Source organism: Lepeophtheirus salmonis, chromosome 2 (genome assembly GCF_016086655.4).
Source record: "Lepeophtheirus salmonis chromosome 2, UVic_Lsal_1.4, whole genome shotgun sequence".
Classification (NCBI taxonomy): Eukaryota; Metazoa; Arthropoda; class Copepoda; order Siphonostomatoida; family Caligidae; genus Lepeophtheirus; species Lepeophtheirus salmonis.
Genome location: NC_052132.2, coordinates 30,768,847 through 30,791,739, shown reverse-complemented (window position 1 = coordinate 30,791,739; position 22,893 = coordinate 30,768,847). Strand labels below are relative to the sequence as shown.

General features: G+C 30.8%; 1 protein-coding gene across 2 annotated transcripts in view; it reads left to right on the top strand.

Moving 5' to 3' along the window:
• Positions 1 to 16,242, top strand: part of eag (ether a go-go) — a 126,789-nt gene extending 110,547 nt beyond the window's left edge. For both annotated transcript variants that reach the window (XM_040707524.2, XM_040707523.2), the window contains exon 11: positions 14,397 to 16,242. In XM_040707524.2, coding sequence (XP_040563458.1) covers positions 14,397 to 15,440 — 1,044 coding nt within the window. In that variant the 3' untranslated portion in view covers positions 15,441 to 16,242. The remainder of the gene's footprint in view (positions 1 to 14,396) is intronic.
• The last annotated feature ends 6,651 nt before the right edge of the window (positions 16,243 to 22,893 follow it).

The following is a 22,893-nucleotide window of genomic DNA, read 5'->3' as shown; positions in this document are numbered from 1 at the left end:
ATATTTTTTACTTATTATGTAACTTCTCAAAAAGATTTCCTGCACTTAGATCCTGGAAATTCAATCTTCAAATTTTGGTAACTTGGGAAAAAAGGATGAGATAGAAATAATAAATAGTTGGAAATTTAAGGCGGTCAACCAATTCTGTATCTATTTGTATCTAGCAATGATATAAGGAGAAATTACTTCGTTGTCAATCTTCAACTCTCGTCTGAGTTAAAACAGGATTAATCCCTTTAACTTCTCGATAAATCTTCTATGTTACTCTACGCCTTTTATGAGCACACACTCTACTGCTTATAACATACTTATATGCTCTGTATTCTAGATTTACAGAACAATGATAACAGCTATGGAAAATAATGAAAAAACAATATTTGGATTGCCAATCACAAAGCAAAAAAACAACAACAAGAGATTTCGTGATTTGCTTTTACCAGCATATATTTTAAATTTGTTGCTCACCTCAATTTAGCCAGTACTCACATTCCATAAGATAATAATTGAATTATTTTAAAATATATGTTTAATTTGAAGGACAAAAGAATGAACTTCAAATAATATGAATAGTTTTATCCTCCCTAAAACCAATGATTGATTCCCCTCCACTTTCCTGTTATTTTATTAATTGGCTAAATTCTATTACTGACTATGATTAAGGATTATGTCTTAAATCAAAGAAGTTCTTGAAAAGTTATATTAGTTTCATTTAAGATTATAATAATTGTAGATTTATCTAAATATTCCTTTTTATCAGATATATTTATATATACATAGATATAGATAGTGTATTTCTTACAAAATTCTACTTAAAAAGAAATTAAAGTTTCCAAAGTTTTAACAACTTTTCAAAGAAAATGTTTTATTTTGTTATTTATTAACTACTAATGTTATTTTATGATATATTCTGATAAAGATATATGCATTATAGTAGTAGTGGTGGATTCGAGTTATAGAAATAGGGCCTGAGCCTTGATTACTAATATAAGTTTGTCAACAAAAGAACCGTCTTGCAGTAAAATAATACAACTCCTTCAATGATAATATTTTTGATATCAAATATAGGTGTATGTTACTCACATAGAGGGCGCTGTGAAAAATATTTCACCATGTCCAATTTTTTTTAAGCAACAAGCTACAGACCTTAACCCCACCTTGCAGATATTATTGTTTTTTTATTTTGCATATGTTTTATTGTATATTGAGTAGAGTCGAGATCAAGTTTTAGAGGATTTAGTTACAGGAGTCGAGCTTCTGTAAAGACATCAGGCAAATATTATTATATTTGAATGAATTGATCAAATCGAAGTCCATCAAATAAGTCCGTTTGAATACTTCTGTAAGGCAGCCAGTTATTTTCAAATAATGCAGCTATATATTATTTTATTTAATGATCCTCCATATGGATTAAGTAAAAGTAAACATTATAGAATTACAATTACTCCAACTGATGTAGAAATAGTTTTTGAGGTCATACACTTAATGTAAATACAATTTCCTTCTCTAGGAGTGACAGTGATTGGAACCCATGCACATTAAGTTTGAGAGAATAATTTCTCCAAGTGCTTTGTTACTTGAGCCTTGTCAATTACAAAATATTTATTTGCATATATATATCTATTTAATCACATCAAAGCATAAATTAATTTAGGTCCCCGTATTGTATAGTAGGCAAATTTGTCAGTTTTGTTCAAATTTCGAAAAGTTTGCAAAATTTCATTCGTTACGATGTCATATTTAGGTCCGTCATTTTGGTCAAAATTTGAAACAAATTACAAATTCTTTATGCTGTAAAATACCGTTTTGGCAGACATTTTTATAACCTATAAACAATATTCATAAAGTTTTTGTCTAAAGTCACACTATGGAGGGAAAAGTTGAACTAATAGAGCGTGGGCCGTTGTTACACAACGAATTTTAAGTGGATACGCAAGTTGGATATGGCTTGTTGCTTTGGAGGCGTAGTGTTTGGCGTCAGTTAAATAAAAATCGTATCTTGTTTCATTCTGTACCGGATGGGACAATGTTGTGATTGCATACTTCTGGACAAGTCCTTCGTATGGAGAGTCAGAAAGGAACTTTAATAATTTGGAGGGGACAGCAAGACTCTGCCCAATGCCACGCTGCAAAGGAAACGTTTGCTTGGTTCTCAGATTTTTTTGTAATCTGACATTGTTGTACCCCAGTGTAGTATGCCTCCATACTTACTGGATTTAAATTAATGGACTTCTTTGTGTGGGGTGAGGTTCTTATCGACACACCAACATATCCTCTTGCCGCACAAATTCTGAGCTGATATCCACGATCCCGGAGGAGCTCCAGAATATGTCAAACGAGACTGTCATCTAGACCTTCTATGGTTTCCAAGGTCGTGTCGAGGCTTTATTGACACCAAAAAATAGTAATAATTTGTTATTCGTTTTCAATTTGAATTGGTTTTATTAAATTCGGTTAATTAGTTTTGGCGAAAATCCAATTTAAAAAAACAACGTGTTTATTGTTGAATAAAAGTTGCACCTTTTATTTTGATCCTTCCATTTTGAAAATGTAAAAATAAGATCTTACCAATATGGAATCACCAAAAGTTATTTTCTCTTTTTGCTACATAGGATGTTATAGAAAAATATTTTTATTGATATTTTTTGTTCGTTAGAAAAATCTATATATCAATTATTTTATGCAAAATAACTACTAATATCTTTTTAGTATTTTTTATTTATGTCTAAATAAAGAATGTCTGCCCTTTTCAAACATTCTAAAAGATGTTCGACCTAATGATGACATTGTATAAGAATGAATTTTTCCTTAGGTGATTTTCTTAACCATTCACTACTTCTTCGAACTAGCTGTAATTGAAATTTGAAAAAGTTGAAATACAAAAAGCTCTAATTTACAGTTTGCTGCATTTTGGGCAGTTTCAGTAATTTTTTTTTGAAAATTGTCACCTTTTGTAAACTTGTTTTTATTTATTTAGAGTATTACTCGAATACAACACTATAAATTACATATAACAAAAACAAACTGAGTCTTTTTCCACTTTTATTAATCCATTATTACTCTCAACCATTATATTATAGGTATACATTTTTGGTTCGAGTCAGGAATTCTTTCTTTTCCATAATTTATAGTGTTAAATGACAATTTTCAACTTTAGCTGAATAAGTTTAGCAGAAATAGAAAGATACATTCGGCCCCTTAAAAACTCTTTGTATAAAAATAGATTCTTAGTGTAAAAAACCAAAAAAAACATTACTTATAAATCAAAGCATAATGTTAAAAAAACTTTCTATAAAAAGTTTTTTCTTTGCTTTTTCTTACTCCTTTGTGTTTTCTTTGGATAAAATATATCTTTGGGGCAATTTATGTGTGGTTAATATTAATCTTAAGGAGGGAGTTCTGAGAGCTTTATTAGGTTTACCACTTGTTTCAAAATATTTATAAATAGCGTTGTAGATCTTAAGCACTTACTCGTGCGTGAAATTTTTAGGAGATTGTCTGCATGAACAGTGCAGGGTATTGATTTTCCAAATTATGTTTGAGCTTTTTAGCAGATAATATCTAAGTTTCTTGTGCCTTGGTTAAGAAAAGAAGAGACAGTAACTCTAAGGAGTTGTTGTGGAGTTATAAAATAGAGGCAAGGAAAAGATCTGCAGGTCCAAGTGGAGCTTCAATTCTTTGCTCACTAGTCCAAGCCCTTGAATATTTTTATAGTGTCCTGGAATATTTTTTGAGGTAATTTTAAGTTCATAACTATTATATAGAGTTAATACTTTTCTTGGATTCAGTATGCACTAGCTTTCGAGTTAAAGTCGAGTTGCGAGTATTTGCCATTGAGTGCAAGTCAAGTCTCGAGTCTTGGTTGGCCTCACTGAGTCTAGAATTGAGGATATACACAAAACATCGTTCTGTGTCTATGCCCTTACCATATATGGAGGGTAATTTGTGCTTGTTCATCTTCTCATAGCTGCTTGTAAGTAAAGGACTCTAGGAAGGAGTACAGAGATGTAAATAATTGGCTGGAGTATAAATAATTTCGCATTTTTCGTTTTATTTCAATGCTTTATGAATATGAGGAGTGTTACACTCCTTCGATTTAAGCCAAGTATGCCCCGTTCTATTTGATAAAGTTATTGCCATCCAAATTCATAATGCCCTTCTCGTATAAGCCTTTGTCCTTTTAGGCAAAAAACTTGGATATACAATTTTCACAAGGGCCTATTGAAGACAAATTTGAACCCCTAAGCGTGTTGGCTATATACAAGAACAGGTAGTAGTCACCTGGTGATAGGTCCAGACTGTAGGGTAGACGCATAAGAACTTCCCATCCGAGCTCTCGGAACTCCTTTGTAAAATCAAAGATGTGTACGGCCTGGTGTTGTCTTGATGATGTCTCGTTGTCTCATATTCACCAATGCTGGATGCTTCAGTTAGATAGCCAGGTTTAAACGGGTGATAAGTTCATAGTAAAATTCTGAATACAAGTTTAAGTCCAGTCACGAGAAATGGGCCAATGTCATGTGTTATATATCTGGTTACTATCTAAGTCGAGTCCTTGTGAATGGTATTATATATATTTTAATATCTTTTTAACTGCATGTCTTCTCATTGAACGTGAGTTGGAAGGTTAATAACTTTGGAGGAGAGTGTGGGTGCCCTTGAAAAAAGGGTATATTTATTTCATCGAGATGGGCCAAATGAACCTTCTCCTCCTTTATTCTTACGACCTTGTTTACATATATATTTATGTCGAAATACTCACTAATAAATTTAATAACTAACTATTACTTATCAAAAAAATTCAATTAATTACACAATGTAAAATTGCAGAAGTACAAATAATAGCGAGTAGATTTTGCTGAATGTCAATTAGGGATATTTTGCCAAAAAGTGATATTCAACGGTGTTATATTTAAATTCAATTAAAATTGATATTATGTATGATGAATTGGTATTGTTCATATACTATTTATATGTCATGGAGGCAAATTACTAAGTCTTCTTTTGCAAATGATATTCTTGTTTTAATTATATTCATTAATGGTCATTATATAAACACAAAAGTAGCATGTAGTTTATCTCCGTTTCCTACTTAATGTAATTGTTTGGGTTGGTGGGAAATAAATAAAGTAGTTTGCAATGGATTATCACTTTTCATTTCCCTTTTTACTCCTTAGACTATAATGTCCTGTAGTATTGATCAGGATGTAGTTACAGGAGATGAATTTTATTTTGGTGATGTCATAGTCACACAACCTTACAATTTGAAGATATAACTATAATTTTATCTTTTTAAAATTTGTATAACATGAACAGAAATCATAATTACCCATCATTTCAGCATGACACATCATAAAATCTATGTATTATTTTTTCCGGCAATGTGTCCTTTTGGCAAAGGGATCATTCTGCAAAATGACATTCGGCAATTTTGCTGTTGTCAAAAGGGTTCTTGGCAAAGTTTTCATGCAGAACATATTACACCTAGTCCAAAATAGTGGGTCAATGTCTCCTTGGCCTCTTTCCCACTGATATGCAATATCAGTGGCCGCGTACTGTTATTAAAAATGGAAAATTGAGTGAGAGGATAATAACTAAAGTCAATGTTGAGACAAAGTAACATATTACTGAATGTATTTAAAGTACTACAATGGTAAAGGATTTGAATTACATTCGAACCGCATGTTACTGTATAACTTTTATTTAATGATCATTAATGATATAATTAATCAAATATATTTTGCTGCAAAAGAACAATAGTTAATTTACGTATATGACAAGAAACATATTAACTGTTCTAGAGTAAATTAGTAAATCTATGACAGTAAAAAATTTGCCTATTTATTGTTATTATATTTATATATTAAATTAAAATATGACCTCGCATATGTCAATAAATTTAATTAAATTTTTCGGTCAAATATTCCAAACTGTCCTTATGTCTCATATTCTTTTCAAAAATTGTCAATTGACAAATAGTCTTAGAATCCATAACTACACATATTCTTAAATAAGGTTATAAAGATAAAAATCAACACAGACAGAAGGAATTGAGGCTGTGTTGAGAATAACTCCCCTTGGTATATACATCAAAGAAAAATCAAGAGGGAGAACTAAGCATTTTCGAAGGGACACAAAGTGTGTTGTGGTCACCGTTTATCCAGCGACAAAATACTCAGTCTACACAAAAGTAACAAATATAGTGACTACATTAGAAATATTCATGTTTGGATAGATAACAGCCCTGTTGACGAACCAAACATAATCATCTATACCGATGGATCCAAAGATGAGGACAATAATGGTGCAGGATTGGCTATCACTTGAGGCATCGGTGTTCCAAGCAGGGCTCTTTGCAGTCACTAAATCAGAGAAGGCTTGCAAGATAAACTATGAAAAAATGTGACAATTCGATCAGTTTCTCAATCAACAATTGTCGCAATCCTTCGCCCACTTAATATCAGCAAGGAATTCAGAAAGTGTAAAGAAGACTTGAACAAAGAGAGGAGTGAGAAAAATATATATCTTGATTGGTGCAAAGGCCGTTTTGATTTCACTGGGAATGAATTTGAAGACTATCTTGCATAGTATGGTACTATGAGTAAAAATTCTAAGTGTGTAGGAGTGCCACCAATCTATGCAAGGAATAAAATGCATTGCTTTTTATCTGAAGGTTGGAGCAATAAATACAAAAAAGATCAAGGTATGAAAAATACACATGTGTAGCTAAAAGAACCGAAATCGAAGGTAATCAAACTTGGACGTGAAAGCATGAGAATAATGGTTCAAGCTTACATTAGTCTCTGGCCTTATTTTGCCCACCTCAGCAAATGGAAGAACAAAAAAGCAACGTGTTTTTCGAAGAACCACAAACTACAGACTATCTCATCAACATATGTCCCACTCTCTCATATGAGATACATCAAACAATGCCAAAATAAAAAAAATAAAAAAATAAATATTTTAAATTTCATGAAATGCATATTAATAAAAAAATTAATGAAAATAACATTAACGTCAAATAGGTTTAAAGAACTGCTGTAATAGTACATATGACACTTTGTGTGGTTGTGTTCATTGCCTTATGTTTATATTGTTTATTTATCGTACATGGATGTGGTAAATAACAATAATTTGTTTAACTAACTAAAAACAGGGACATCATTACCTAAATGTGTTAAATATTGCTAAAATCATCATCCATCCACTTTTTGTTATTTTCAAAAAGTAATAATCAGAGGAATGGCCCCTTCTTCCCTCTGTTCCGTCGTCTAAAATCATGAGTGAAGGAAAATTTACCAATGATCACTATTTAAAATTTTTCTATGGATGGGAGATATGGAGCAAAGAGCAGACTTAAAACTGATACTGTATACCTTATTTTTAGTTCAAACAGCAAAAATAATATCAAATGAGAGTTTGGTAAAGTTGTAAAATTTTGTGTAAGAATTGAGGGACTTTTGTATTGGGGAAAGGGCGTGGGTAGAGTAAAGAGAATTAGAGAATAAGACTATTACAAGCGACATAATGAGGTATTCAAATTTAATCAATAAGTTGAAGGGATATTGTGAATCAAAATTTAGAGCATATCAAGTAGCAAGAATGCTGGCCCCCGATTAAATGTATTCCTCAAAAGGAATTTAAAATACAATTAATTTTCAGAAATGCCCCCAGCATTAAGAAGAACCAATCAAATAAAAGATTTGAAGGTTTTATAGGGATAGTATCGGGCGCAGAGAAAAAATATTTACACTTCGTTTTTGCAACTAAATTAACAGTTTTTGTGAATGCGACAAAATTTTTCCGGTCAAATAATAAAAATAAACAAAGAAACTAAATCTTCCTAAGTGTCTTAGAAACCAAGAAAATCCCATTCGAGCGTGAACAACGAAATTTGGTCTGCGTACACTTTTGTACGCTGGCAAGAAACCAACTGAGATTGCCATGTTACCATTGGTCCAGACCAACTACCAGGGACATCAACTTGGTGTTCCAGCAGGATGGTACGCCTGCACAAACGTCCAAAAAGACCCAGAAGTGGTTGGAGGACAAATTGCCTTTCTGTCCAAAGAAAGTGTCTCCCCTCCTATTCACCAGATGCCAACCTATTGGACTTCACTTTTTGGGTGCATGTTGAGTCCAAGGGCTGCACTTTCCGTCACCCAAATATCAACAAACTCAAGCACCAGCACTGGAATCCCACGTCTGCGGAATACATCCGCAATGTGTGCAAGACCTTCCGTGGCCGCGTGGGAGCCATAATTACTGCCCAGGGAAGCCTACATCGATGATTAGGATTGCTTATATTTTCTGAATGCATAAAAGTTGAAATAGGTAGGTGGCTTGCGTCAAAGGCTTCGGAATTATTGTAATTAGAAGCAAGGAATGGACGTTCCTTTTAAACTTGGAATAAAGGGATTGTACAAATAAAAATACTATTAACTCTAGGTTGAGTTTCAAACAGTAGTTTCAAGAGCAAAACTTGCAATTTAGGTCATTTTAATTAAGTTAAAATTAAGGAATAGTGGTAGGTGTCATGAGGGACAGCGGTGCCAAATTTGATAAGTAGAGAAGATGAATTTTGTAAAAATTATGAACATATTATTATATGCAGGATAATCCTGCAACTTTTCCTTTTTGCCTAATGATAAATAAAATCTTTGATAAGAAGAAAGTGTACTTTAGGGGGGATGAATTGAATATATTTGATAATATACCAATTAAAAATAAGCTGATATCAAAATAAGATCTGATATTTTACAAATGAATGGATGTAGCTGTATTCACAAAAGTATTTCTTTTTTCTTCACATTTTGTTTGTCATAAGATTGATATCCTAAGGACAGAATATCTAAAAAATATAAAAACTAAATTTTTATTATTTATAAAAAAATATTTGAGGTGTAAAGTACAGACTCGCCATTTTGATCCTGTTTCATTAGTGTTAGTAAGATGACTGTTTAATAATAAGAAAAGAGCTATTTTAGTGAACGACAAACCTTGGTAATGAATAAATCTCATCTTGGATTGTTTACCTAATGTAATGACCAAAATTTGTGTCGTACTCCTTTTGAAAAGTACATAAATTCTTCTCAGATGCATTCATTCGTTTCTCAAAGTGTTACTACTTTTTGCATCATATAACATATCGACATTTCCAATAATTGTCTATGATACCAATACGATAGACATATTGAATATTTTGTCCAATGTATCGGTTTTCTGATTTAGATCCAATATGTCAGCCTACGTCTAATACCTGTACAAAAAATATATTGTTAGGTGGGCTTGCAGGGAGAAGGCTGGAGCTAAGAATCTTACAAAGAAATAATTATGAAATAGCCGAATCTCCCTTTTGAAAAATGCTCCTGATTGCAACAAACTTTTAACGTTATTAGGTGTAAAAAAAAAAAGTTTATTTGACAACTTATGTTACTACTCACAAATTACACCATGCATCAAATTATTGTTCTATAATCCAATGTGGTTATTGAATTTTTTTACTCTCATTTCATATACAGCATGATTTTTTTTTTGAAAAGATTAAAGTTTTCAAAGAGCTTAAACATATAAAAGAAAAGTTATCTTATTTCGGCTGATTTTATTTTGAATAATAATTGAATATACACTAAAAAAGTATTTGATATCTTTCTCATTTTATAAGTTTGCTCACAAATTAAGATTTTAATTGGAATTGAGGTTCTGAGACTGGCTAGATTACTCTGAGGCCTTAATATGTTTTTTCTTGAGGCACTCCTTTCTTGACATGCCCGTATGTGTTGAGTAATTGCTGTAGTGGAATACATATTCCTAAGGGAAGGAAGTTGCTGGCCAAGATTTTATGGTATACCGGTTTGTCCATTGATATTTAAACACTTATTAATAGAAGGTTGAATATTTGAAATTAATTCATATTTCAACATATTAAAGTATAGACAATTAGTTACAAAACAAAATTTTACTGAGCTCTTTAGCTTACGTACAAGTAGAGAAAATGACACTTGAACGTGATCGACAAATTTATATTCGCCAACTCCAAGTCGTTGGGTTTGTCCAGGACCAAAGTGTACGTCTTCAGAAAGTCCGAAACGTTGGAGAGGAAGATGAGCTCTGTCAAAAAGAAAATAATCCAGGTAAATCCTCTCAAGTCCTTGAGGGTCCATACAATGAATCTTGGGATTTCACACCGAACATTCCAGAGAGCTAGCAAAAAAGTTTGTAGAAAGAGCCCTGTGAGGGTGGAGAGGCCATTTTTAGACACCATCAATTACAGAAACGAAGGACATGTTGATCTCCTTCGTTGCAAGGCTCTGTTGAACTTTTTTTTCAACTTTTGGACCCCTACAATCCTGATGCCAACACCCTTGACTACACCTTTTGGGTGTATGTTTAGGGGAAGGGCTGCAGCGTTCGTTATTGACGAGGTCCTCAAATCCACTGTCAGACAGCACTGGGACACCATGACAGAGGACCTACATCTGTAGCAAGTACCAAGACAAGTTATTGGAAGCCATCATTGTTGCTAAGGGTGGCGACATTATTTATATAGATATGTCAGACACACATCTATTTATAGAATACATTTTGTCGATTAATAAATTATATTTTGTTGAAGTTTAAAAGTTAAAATGTTATTTAATCGAAGTCCATCCTCTTTTCGATTCAGTGAAGTCGTCCTTCCTTATATCAAAGAAAAACAACCCAACATAATGTTTCCACCCCCATGTTTGAATTTAGGATGCTGTTTTTGGGGCTATACTCAGCATTTTCCCCCTCCAAACACACTTTCAAAGTCGGCAAGGGATCGGCAACACTTACTTTCCCCCTGTACTTTGATGGGAATTGATTTAATTGTTTCGACAATTATTATATTTTGTTATTATTTTATAAATGTGTAAAAGTTACTATAAATTATTTATAGTAAATGTAAACCTTTTACTATGATTTTCAGTATATATTACTTTGATTAAATAAAGATATGATTAATAATCATAAACATATGGTAGTATTGTTTTTTTTCTAATAAATATAAAACAGGGCATTGAGAAGATTTCTGTTTGGGCTAGCATATAGATTTTATTGTACTCATGTATTTACTTTTTGTAAAACTTAAGTTAAGTCCCGTACTAATCAGACCTACATCCATGGAGGGGTATTACAAATTCTAGGGAAAGTAAAAACCGTCACTTGATTGTTTTATTTATTTTTTCTCGCAACTTTTTGAATGACTTTTTTAAGTGACTGGCCACGGGACACATTTACAATTAAGGGTTGAAAAGTACTGTAATAGGGGATTTACTATTTTAAAAAGTATTGAAAACATTATAATATGTAAAAAGATGCATATTACCTAAATTATGTTTATTTAAAGTCTGCATTAATCTTTGATTATAATTTGAATTCTTATGCATTAAAAAAATTCGAAAGTATATGTAAAAGTAAATTCTAATGAGAATGTGAAAATACATTACTTTTTCTAGATGCTCATAAATAGTGAATATTATATTTATTACAAAAATCAAGAAACATTTTTATCTTGAATTGGCAAAAACCCAAGGCAACGATTCATCTAAGAATCTAAAAGTTTAAAATTTTTTTGTACATTTATATTTTAAGTCTTTGCATTTTAATAATGTTACAAAAGATATAATAATTTATTTATTTGCAAAAGCAAAATGCATTCAATACTGTCATATTTATTTGTAAGTTTCACATAGCTACAAAAAGCTTGCTCGCACTATAAACCAGAGAGCAATTAGAGTGATTTCTATTTTTGAAATGACATTGTTTGAAACTACCCATTTAAATTATGTAGTCTAAAAATTACAAAAAAGGCGTTGGAGTAATTTTTCTAAAAGTACTCACGTCCATTTTAAAGATTTTACATAATTTTAGTATGAGGTTGCGAGAATTTCTGAACTTCAGACATACCCTGAACAATATTTAATAGTGTTGATGTGAAACAGCAATACAAAATTACTAAATGTCAAATGGTAACACCAAACAATCTATGATATTTGAAAGTTTTGATAACTGGCCTTGTTTTAATTTGACTTGAACCACGCTAATTTCTTGATACATCTTTAAATTTTATGATTTAATTTTTGATAATGTGTGAATTATAGATTTATTTTGTTGATTATTTTTAATTTTCAGCACAGGAAATTGATTCGGGGCATATCTAAAATCCATAAATATTAAAGGAACCTAATTCAAAAATTAGACAAAATCTTTAAAAATTCAATGGCGAGTTACTAAAAAGTCAAAGAGTCAATTATCCTTGGATCATCTGGTTATTAAACATTTTCAAATTTCAAATATGGTTTAACAGATAGCTCTTTACCATCCAGTCTTTTAAATAGTAAAGATCTTGAAATTCATCCATACTTTAAATTAGCACCTTCCACCTATTTCTTTTCAAAAATAGTGATCACTCTAATACCAGGTGCAGCGAAAAAATGTTTACACTTCATTTTTGCTACATACATCAAGATTTTTTTAATGTTGTAAAATTATTCCGGTTAAATACTAAAAATACACCAAAAATGAAAAAAAAAAACTAGGTCTTTGTAATTGTCTTAGAAGCCGGGAAAATCTAATATGAACGTGACCAACGAATTTGTTAAGGTGGCAAAAAACAAACAGAGATTGCAATGCATTTGGGAGCTCTAAGCCAATCGTTTATTTTTATTTGTAAGGGAAGTGTGTTTAAACTACATATTAATCTTTTTCTTCCATATTTGGTTTCTTGGGATTTCTCAGAGATTTACATCTACAGTAAATTCCTGGGAAAATCTCTTTCCCGTGAAATCCTGCATTTAATTTTTTCATGTATAACATAATGCCCTTTTTTATAATACGTGACAATTAAACGGTATAGGTAATAGTGGGGGGGGTATGGTTTTATTCTAGAAGCAAGATTCTAAAGTTGTCTTTGAAATACAGTCAGTTGTCATCATGGTTAAAAGTTGTGGGGAACGTGCCTTTGTAGATAAATATTCCCCGAAAATGGTTGAAATCAGGTCTGGTGCATGCAATTATTATAAATTTTTGTGATTTGTTCAGATTAGGTAATTTAAACTGGATTTATTTGGGGGAAAACCCAATATTATTAAAACCTTTTTGGAATCGCCAATAACAAGTTATATACGTAATCAACTAATAATCCACAAAAGATGTACTAGAAATGAAAATGAGATAAGGAGGAAATATTATAAATTAAAAAAGTGTAAATGTGAGTCTTTGGCGACGCTGTTGCATCTAATAAAATTCGTTTAATGTTTGGGGAAACAATTCACCCCAGTTCACTAAAGACGTAAAAAAGGATGTTAATATACTTTAGTATCTATATTCACTAAGTACAGGGTGTTTGCTTTTTGTCATTATTCGATCGAGATGTGCAACCTTAAGATAGCCTTGTAGGACAAGGCAATTTTCCATTTATAGTTCATTTTCAGACCATTTGCCAACTTTGTCCACACTACCCTATATTAAAATTTAAAAAAGTTGAAAATCGAACCGCTCTATTGTATATAGTGGACAATATGTGCCAATCATTCCACATACATACATATAATCTAACTATTTTTGTGCAAAATATATTGAGTTTATAAATAAACATGTGTAAGTTTCTTTTATCTTCTTCACTTTCTGCATAAAAAGAATAAATATTACATGTCCTACATACATGTCAGTCAATTCGTCAATAGTTTATTGGAATAAATAAATTAGATATGTTACTAGGGATGTTTGTTTCCGAACTTTGTTTTTGTTTCTGTGGAGAAATGACCTTGAGGGAAGACAATGACCAATAGGCACATATCGTTTTTGTTGAAACAAAAAAAACATTTTTTTTTGTCTATAAAGATTATACTAAAGCATTTTCCCATATTTTTATAAAATTATTTTGAGAGACGGTTTGGCAAATTAATAAAAATATTTCTAAAACTACAGAGTAAAAAGAATAACCTATGGAAATATTAATAACATGTATTGCGTGCATTTTTTTATATATTATCAGAAAGAAAATGTCAAAATATAATTTTGAAATTTTTCTTATGTCATTTTCTTTATTAGATTCATAGACGGACTTTAGAAAGAAAAACTTTACTTATATTTTTTAAAGTTTTAAAAAATGTCCATCAAAATAATGTACTGCAAAAAATTTGTCTTCTTTCATATTTTGACCCAGATTTGTAGCTTAAAAATGAAATTGTAGAGCAATAAAATTTTTACATAGATAATTGTCTTTCTGAATGACCACATATCTGCACTAGTTGTAAACAAATTGCGGAATTTTTTTATGAAAACAAACCACCCTAGGGTTTCTGCAATGAATCATTGCAAACTCATTATATATTTTGAAATCCTAATTCAATATTTTTTTCTTAATTTTTCAGGTTGTCTTTAGAAAAGTTTCAGATGTAAAAAAAGAGCAAGAATTAGCTGAGAAGCGGAACACTGAGCCTGCTCTTAATCATTCGCAGGATCATCTCGTTAGAAAAATATTTTCAAAATTCAAAAAGGGCTCGACGGACAGTTCCTTACCATCCAATCTATCAAACAGCAAGGATCTTGAAAGAGGTGATGCTGATGGAGGCCCTGCTTTAGGTGGAAACAATGGACTAAACAACGGTATACCCCTGAACAATAATAAAGTTTCTGTTAGTGATGTTCTCAAAATAGAGGAAAAAGACTCTTCCAGCACAAGCGGTGGAAAAAGAGGTCCTGGAGGATCTCTTTGGGGACGATTCAAAACAGCCCCCTCTTCATCAGGAGGAGGAGGAAATAATACCTCAACAAGTAATGTTAACAAGCAAAGTTCATCTTCGCCAAGTGGAGGTGGATCTAATACCCTCTCCGTGATTAGGACAGGTAGTGATGAAATTAACGAAAGTCGTCGAAACTCTGGATCAAGTATACGTAACTCTCCCATCAAAAGTATTGAAAATGACTTCTTTCTTCATATCCAAGCCAAGCAATTGGAACAACAACGCGCCCGAGAGAAGCAACAGGCACTTCAACAGCAGTTATCATTTGATCCTGGAATAGATTTAAGTACTGTGGTGAATAATTTAGTGGAGTTTAAATCTGAAATTAAACAGGAAATATCTGAAATGAACATTAAAATCTCAAATATGGAATCTTCCATGAATAATTTTATCAGTACTTTAAATAAGAGTCTTTTAGAACAGCAACCCTCAGGTAGTCGATTATCAAGGCCACGTGCTTCTGATCAAACAGAGGACGTTGACAAAAAACGAAAACATAAATCTAAAAGTAGACCCCGTTCATCCTCCTCTACCTCAAAAAAGATACAACATATGCTAGAAGAGGAATTGGCGGATTCCTCCTCCAAGGAAGGCACCGGAATTTCTCCCTCTCCAAGCCTTTCAAAAGGACAATTAACTTGCTTACATGGAAGTCGAGAAGAATTCCTTTAAAAGTTTATACAAATACAGTACTCCATACTTTGAAAAAATCATTCGAAACAGACGTTTGAACAACATCCAATAACAGCAACCTTACATAAAATATCATAATTTTCCTTACCTACCTTTTTGAATATTTGAATACTACTGCTACTTCTACTACTACTTATGTTAATATTTAAGATTTCTTTCGAAAATATATGAAACTTTTCTTTTCAATTTTTATAATAAGAAAAGTGTTATCCCGCTCTCATTAAAAAAATACTTCCTTTTCTAATTTCTTTTTTTGACTAATAAATAAGAAATGTATCAGTACAAACAAGACCTCTGACATCATGGAAAGACTTTGTAGCTTGAAAAAACCTTGCGCTTACCTCAAAATAAGCTATAATAAGCATAAACATACTTATGTTGTATTTTGGAGACATTTTTTCTAGAGTATTTTAAAAAATTATACAAAATAATAATTTGTGGTTGACTCCTAGCTTTCTACTCGTATACAGTAAAAGAAAAAAGTTGTATTTCCGTCCGTTTTGAAAGGCATTATGCAAAGTTGAACAATATATATATATATATATATATACATACGCAGCTAAACAATCATTACTTCGTGTATGAAACTTCATACTTTTAAATACATATTATTAAAAGAATGAAAAATAAACCAATAGAATATCAAAACAGGTCCTTCCATGATGAAAATTTTCATACATTTATGTATAAAAATAAATATTTACATTATACCCTTATAAATACATATTAAATCAGTAATGATTACACTATTAGTCAATAAATTTTTGCCCTTGGATAAAAATGCTGTGTTCTCAATTGTTTTTACTTCGATACACATAAAATGGATCTTTATAGCCATTATTTTTTTGTTTTTGTGTCCTACAGAGATCAACAAACTATAAAATATTAATATTGGTGACATATTTCTTATAAAAAAAAGGGTCTGAGAGGGAAACAGGAGCCAGATAACGGTACGTACTTTTGAGTTAATATGAGCAGCTTGTTTTTATTGTTATAAAGAGAGAGAGCATTTTGAATTATATTTGAAATAGTATTAGTGCAAGGAAAATGCTTTAATTATATTTGAATTCATTTATATTTAATATATTATGCATTTTAAAAACAACTCACACCAAAAAGAGGCAAGAATTCTTCTTTCTGAGGGAGAAGTTTACACAACCAGCAGTCTATTAAATAATCAGCAAACAAGAAAAAAAGGTACCAATAACAAACTGTTTTCCTTTTTTCATTTGTAGACGTCCTTTTTTCATTAACAAAAATTCAACTCTTACTATCAATAAACCTTATTAGCAATAAAATTTAAAATAACTTTGAAAATATTGATTTTGAAAAGTCTGTACTTCAGGACAAACTATGAATTTTGTCCTTGTGATCAAAAGACAGGCATTTATTAAATTTTTGATTAAAAGCCACATTTTTAGTTCTTATTTTGTACTTACATGGGGCATTTTTTCCCATACAACATGCAAAACTAGTCTAAATATTTTTCGAATCTAGAAATATATATAACGACCTATATTTAATTAGATCTTTTTAAAACTAAAAAATAACACTAAATCATGTGATGTTGAGTAAAAAAAAGTACACTTTGTACGACACAAAACTAAAAATTTTGTGTTGTAGAAGGTTATTTTCCTGTTTATTTGGGTACAAACAATCCGGAACACAGCATTTCAATCCAAAGTTGGACAGAAATAGGTTAAAATTTGGTTGAATAGTGTGGTTATAAGAAATATTCTAAAAAAAACAATTCAAATATACCTCTTTTTTTATTATTTATTATCATACATATGTTACACTACATAAATTTAATGTAATAAGATTATACAATAATTATTTTATCTACAAAGTGCATATACGAATATTAAAATATATAAATATTTATCTACATATATTAATATATATGAAATCAAATAAAACTCCCCTTTTGTTGAACAAATGATGCGTTTTTAAGATTTAGTAATTAAAATTAGTAAAATTTGAATTAGTCGAATGACAAAGTTTACAAATCCATTTTGAATATATAACTTTGCTAAAAAAAAATATGGAAAAGTTACTGAAAAAGGACTCCCAAGGGGTAAGACAACTATTGCTTGAAATTATTTTTGCCAAAGGACAATTTGCCGAATGGATATTTTGCTATTATATACGATTGTATATATATATATTTTTTTTTTTTGTAAAAAATTTCCATTGAAGAAATAAGACATTATCTTGTGTCTTCATCGTGCTCCAATTTTGAAGGAGGTAATTTCAAATTGGAGCAAAATAAAGTCCAAAATATGTTCAACCAGCTCAATTAAGTTATTTTAGTTACTCTTCTGAATTTTTGTTCAGGCTGTCGGTGAGAAATTTTTGTTGAATACCATTATTATTTTTGCAAGATGTCATATGTATATATTTACAACTAATTGGAGTATTTAACATTTCAAAAATTTCAGTATGTAATCAAGTGACTCAATTCCCTCCTTCTAAGAAGAGAAAATCAACCAAATTATTAGCAGAGTAAATGCAAAGATAACACAATCTAGCACAAATAAGAATTAGAGATAATTCTAGCCGTTTTAGACAAGAAAACATTTTGAAGGAAGTCAAAGGTCCATCATCATTTGTAAACTTAACATTTTTACACACACACGTATTAAAAAATAAATGTGTATCATTCCATTCGTTTAAGGTGCATTGATACCAACCGTCGTTCTTGTGTAATAATTTAATTTTTTCATACTACAACAACAGTACAGTATTTGAACTAAACTCGAGAAATGTGTTTCTTTCTTGGGGTCGTATGATGATCATTGATGGAAATAACAAATAAATTCTTGAAAATAAGACTAACTAACTTATTTATATGATATATAATAGCATCTGAACATTTCCTATTTATCATGCAATCCTTTTAAATTGAACTAAAATATAAAATTGCATATACTTATCATTATATTACATATCATTTTTTGGCATAATAACCCATCATTTTGGGGTCTTCACTCCGAAAATTAATTTAATTATTTAAATAGGTTTAGCTTTTATATGTAGGATTTAAATTTTGGAGGCCTTCCGAAATTCCTTTTTTTTAGGGAGGAGAGCTTAGCACCCCCTCCCCCCCAAAAAAAAAAAAAAAACTTGTAACGCCATTGGTATCCACTAAGACAGGGGCGTCAGCAGGGATATGTTCTGTCATAAGATTTTTCTTTTGAGTTCTATTTTAAATTCTTTTTTAAGTTCTCTGACTGACATTTCTTTTTATCTGACTCTGATATGAGGTGGCATATTTTTGAGAATATAATTGAGCCTTTTTAATTTTCTCCGAAAATAAATGGCTTTTTTGATCAATAATTTGGTTCATTTACAATTGAATGACGCTTTTTTGCCTTTTTTTAATGACCTTTTTCAACCCCTTTGGCCTAGTCTTAGTCGATACTTAGTTAAATAACGTTCTAAAAAGATATTTTCCAGGAAATAAGTGTATTTAATTTGGTGTCAGGAAAGCTCAACTGTGTAAAATTTGCTTTCCAAAAGTTTGATGTAGAATTTCTCGCTCTCACAAAATAAGCATTGGATAAAGCTCGCCAGGCGGAAGAATTGTCTTCCAATTATTTAAAGCAAATAATAATCTTACTAATGTAAATGACTAATGAGTTCGAACCAGAGACAAGATATGTAATAATAAATATAATAAAAAAAAACAAAAAAAAACAAAAAACATTACATCAATTCGAATGGAAGAAGTGAAACTTAGTTATCGGATATCAATTACCTTTAGACTGTATACATCATGGACTATTCTGTATTCATATTAGAAAATACTTATGGGTAGACAAACAAGCATAAGCTCAGATTAGGCAAGATAATTGATTTAAGCTTTATCATGAGCCTGAATGTGTGAGAATAAGAGATGATAGGATATTGTGAGTCAAATCACTGATAGGATTAGGGGACGCACTCAAAGGTAGGGTCGTAGGAGGGCACGAGAAAATTAGAGACATAAGTGAAAAAAGCTGTAAAGCACAGGACAGTTGGAGCAACCCAGAATTGAAATGGAGAGATTAAAACAATGTTCAAGGAAAATTGCTTGTGAGAGTAGTTATTACAACTCACTAGTTACTATATTAATTGATGAATAATAATGATGACATCTCAGGTGTGGTTTTTAACGGGTTAGGGGTAAGGATATATTAGGTGTATTAATTTCAAAAGTAATATTGAGTAGTCAGTCCATAAGAGGGAATTAAGCTCTTTGAATCTCCATCCTCTTCAGTGGAGGATGATCTCCTGAAGACTTGTTCTTCTTAATATACGCTCACAATTAAACAATGCCCCCCCCCCTTTAATTAAAAAACCTAGTATTTTATTTGTTCTATTCATTCTAAGGATTTAATTTTCATGAATGTGATTCGATTCAAGAAAATCTCTCTTTCATTCCTCATTGGAATTTCAATCTAATAAAAGAGGAAGAGATTTTATTGGTTTCAAGTAAAACATTTCAATAATAGTAGACAATTTAAAATTTAACAATCCTACTTAAAAATATACTCGCCTGCCTGAAAACTAATAAATTTATATAATACCTTAGTATACTTTTTGAAGGCTTTGAAATTGTTTTCGTTTCCAAGTAAAGATGATTTTAGAATGAATACTACTTGCATAAATTGTTTTGATACAAGATTCAATAAATTAGTTATTTCATATGTTTTGAATTAGATATCTTAAAACTTTTATAGTTCATTGTTAATTTATAGGAACTGTTGATGTGAAAAATCCATTTTTGCTATTTTGAAAATACAAAATGGAGTGACGTAGCTCAATAGACAATGCCTTCCGTAGAAATTAATCTCCTGAACTCAATGTGTGTAGATTCGTTAATCGGTCGCTTCTAGGAAATATACATTATGGTATTGTATATGGACTTCAAAGGAAATAAATTAATTGGTAGAGATGTAAATTGTATGATCTGTCCCGTTTTTTCTAGGAATTGTTAATCTGAAAAATTAATTTTCTTTTCCCTAGTAGTTGTCATAATTATTTAATTCCTGATTGAACATTCATGTGTGCTCGTAAAAGATGGAGCGTAATCCTTAGGATTTGTTGCAGAGGTATCATTGTAAGACCTTGTTAGACTCAGGGTATAATTCAGGATAGACAACGGAGTAATTATTGCCTATGTCCTTGCTTATATTCTCTCCACCCCCACTAGTCTCAGCTACATATTGCAGAATGTTTACTTATACTTTACTAGTGCAAATTTGATCAATCAAAGGAACATTAAAAAATCTATGTATTTGTAGTTTTGAGTTTTTAAACTCTTCTTAGCCAGCTAAACGATTAAAAAAACAAAAAACACTATGGACGACAAACTTGACAAGCCTTGGCAATGAATAAGAATTAAATTATATTTTTTACATATTCTAATATTACTGAGGAGACAAAATTTGTCTCTCAATCTTTTTAAGAAGTACACAAGTCATAAAAAATGCATTTCATTCAGATCTATGCGAGTATCAATGAAGTAAGTATTCCCAAGATACAAAAGTTGAAAAACAGTTTATTTTCAATTTCCTTCTTTTTTTGTTATTGCATCATATGAAATTAAGGAGTAAATTAGACAATTTACTAGGGCTGGTACTATATGTGGCTATATCATGGTTCGGTTAGGCACAATTTTGCCCACGGCAAATATATATAAACACTTATTAAATAAACAAGAGCAATTTCGTTGATTACTATTTTTAACAATATCGAACGTATATTTTGCCTTATAAATATCTATTGCGTCTTAAATATTTAAATGATACCCAAGAATCTAAGTCACAAGAAATAAAACATTATCTGAAAGAAATAGAGAAAGAGATAATAACTAACAAAATGATCAAATTGATCCCAGTAGACGTAAACTCAGTGAAATGGTGGAGGGATGATATAGATAAATTTACCAATATCTCCAAATTAACTTCACGATCCCTTGCAAATACAGGTACATCTGTATCAAGCGATTTTTGTTTATAGATGGCGATGTTGTGACTACTAATCTGTCTTAATTATTACCAAAAAATATAGACAAGCTCATCTTTTTGCAAAAGAAAATAATTATAAATTTATTAAAATGATAGTAATATATAATCTATGTATTTATATCAACCTTTGTTTTTGAGAGATGTTAAATATATTTAGAAATAATTTATTTGTACAGAAAATAAATTATTAAAGAATATAATATCAAAAAAACTTTACAAACTGCATTAATTCTATTAAAAAGCCATTTTACTAGTATACACTACCATGAACCATGGGTATTATGGAGTCTACCCTACCATTTGTGTGGAGAGGAAGGATTAGCTAATGCACATACTTTTATCGAATTTGTGGATAAGTGTTCCCTTGGGCCAGAGAAAAAAAGTCCGGGAACAACTTTGTTTTGACTCAAGACAGACCTCTATGTCATCGTGCCGCTAATACCCAGGCCTACCTGAAAGATAACTTTTTTTTACTTTTAGGACCTCAAAATGTGGCTGCCCTCCTGTCCATATACACACCCCTTGGACTACACCATTTAGACGCGTCCAGAGGAGAAGATGTGTGCTCCTCCTCAGAGGAGTGTCCAATCTCTAGAGTCTTCAATCAAGAAGGAGTTGACCAGGCTCGAGTCTGACTATATCCCAGGTATGCAAGGGATTTAGGCCTCATATGAAGGTAATTATTAGAGCTGAGAGCTCACATTTCAGATAAAAGTTGTGGTGAGCAGTATTTTCAGATGATTTTGTAAAATAAATGTCACCACAATCATCTCCTTTAAATTTTACTCATGAAACATTCAAAAAATAAAATTTGTACCCCTAGAAAAGATCAACCCTGTAGTTATATGTATGGTATACATTCATTTTTAGAAAGATTAATATGAGGAGTTAAAAAGTAGTTTTAAAATATTATATATGACCATTAGCAAGATATAATAAAAATATTACAACATTATAATTATATTTTGGAATTATTATTGCAAAAAGGTACCAAATAATTAATAAAAAAAATACAATATAATTTTTGTCCACAGCTAAAATAAACATAAAAGCTGCCAATTTGTAAACTAGTCATTTGTAAAAAAAAAAAATACTTTACTTTCTAAAAAAAAAAATCAATTCCTTTTGTTTATTTTTGTATATCATTCCAAAGTTGAGGGATTATCTATTGTGGTAGATAATTGAATCCTGCTTCTTTCATATAATATATTTGTTTTTGTTTTTTTTACTCTTCAAATTTTCTTCTAGATCTTCTATAAATATTTGATAATAAACCCTTAATTATATCATATCCAAATTAATTTAAATTTGTGTTACTAATTTATCTAACGACTGGAAGACTGATGATTAATTTATATACAGTCTACTGAATAAATATGGAAATTGTCTACAATTTTAATAGTAGGTTTATTTAACAT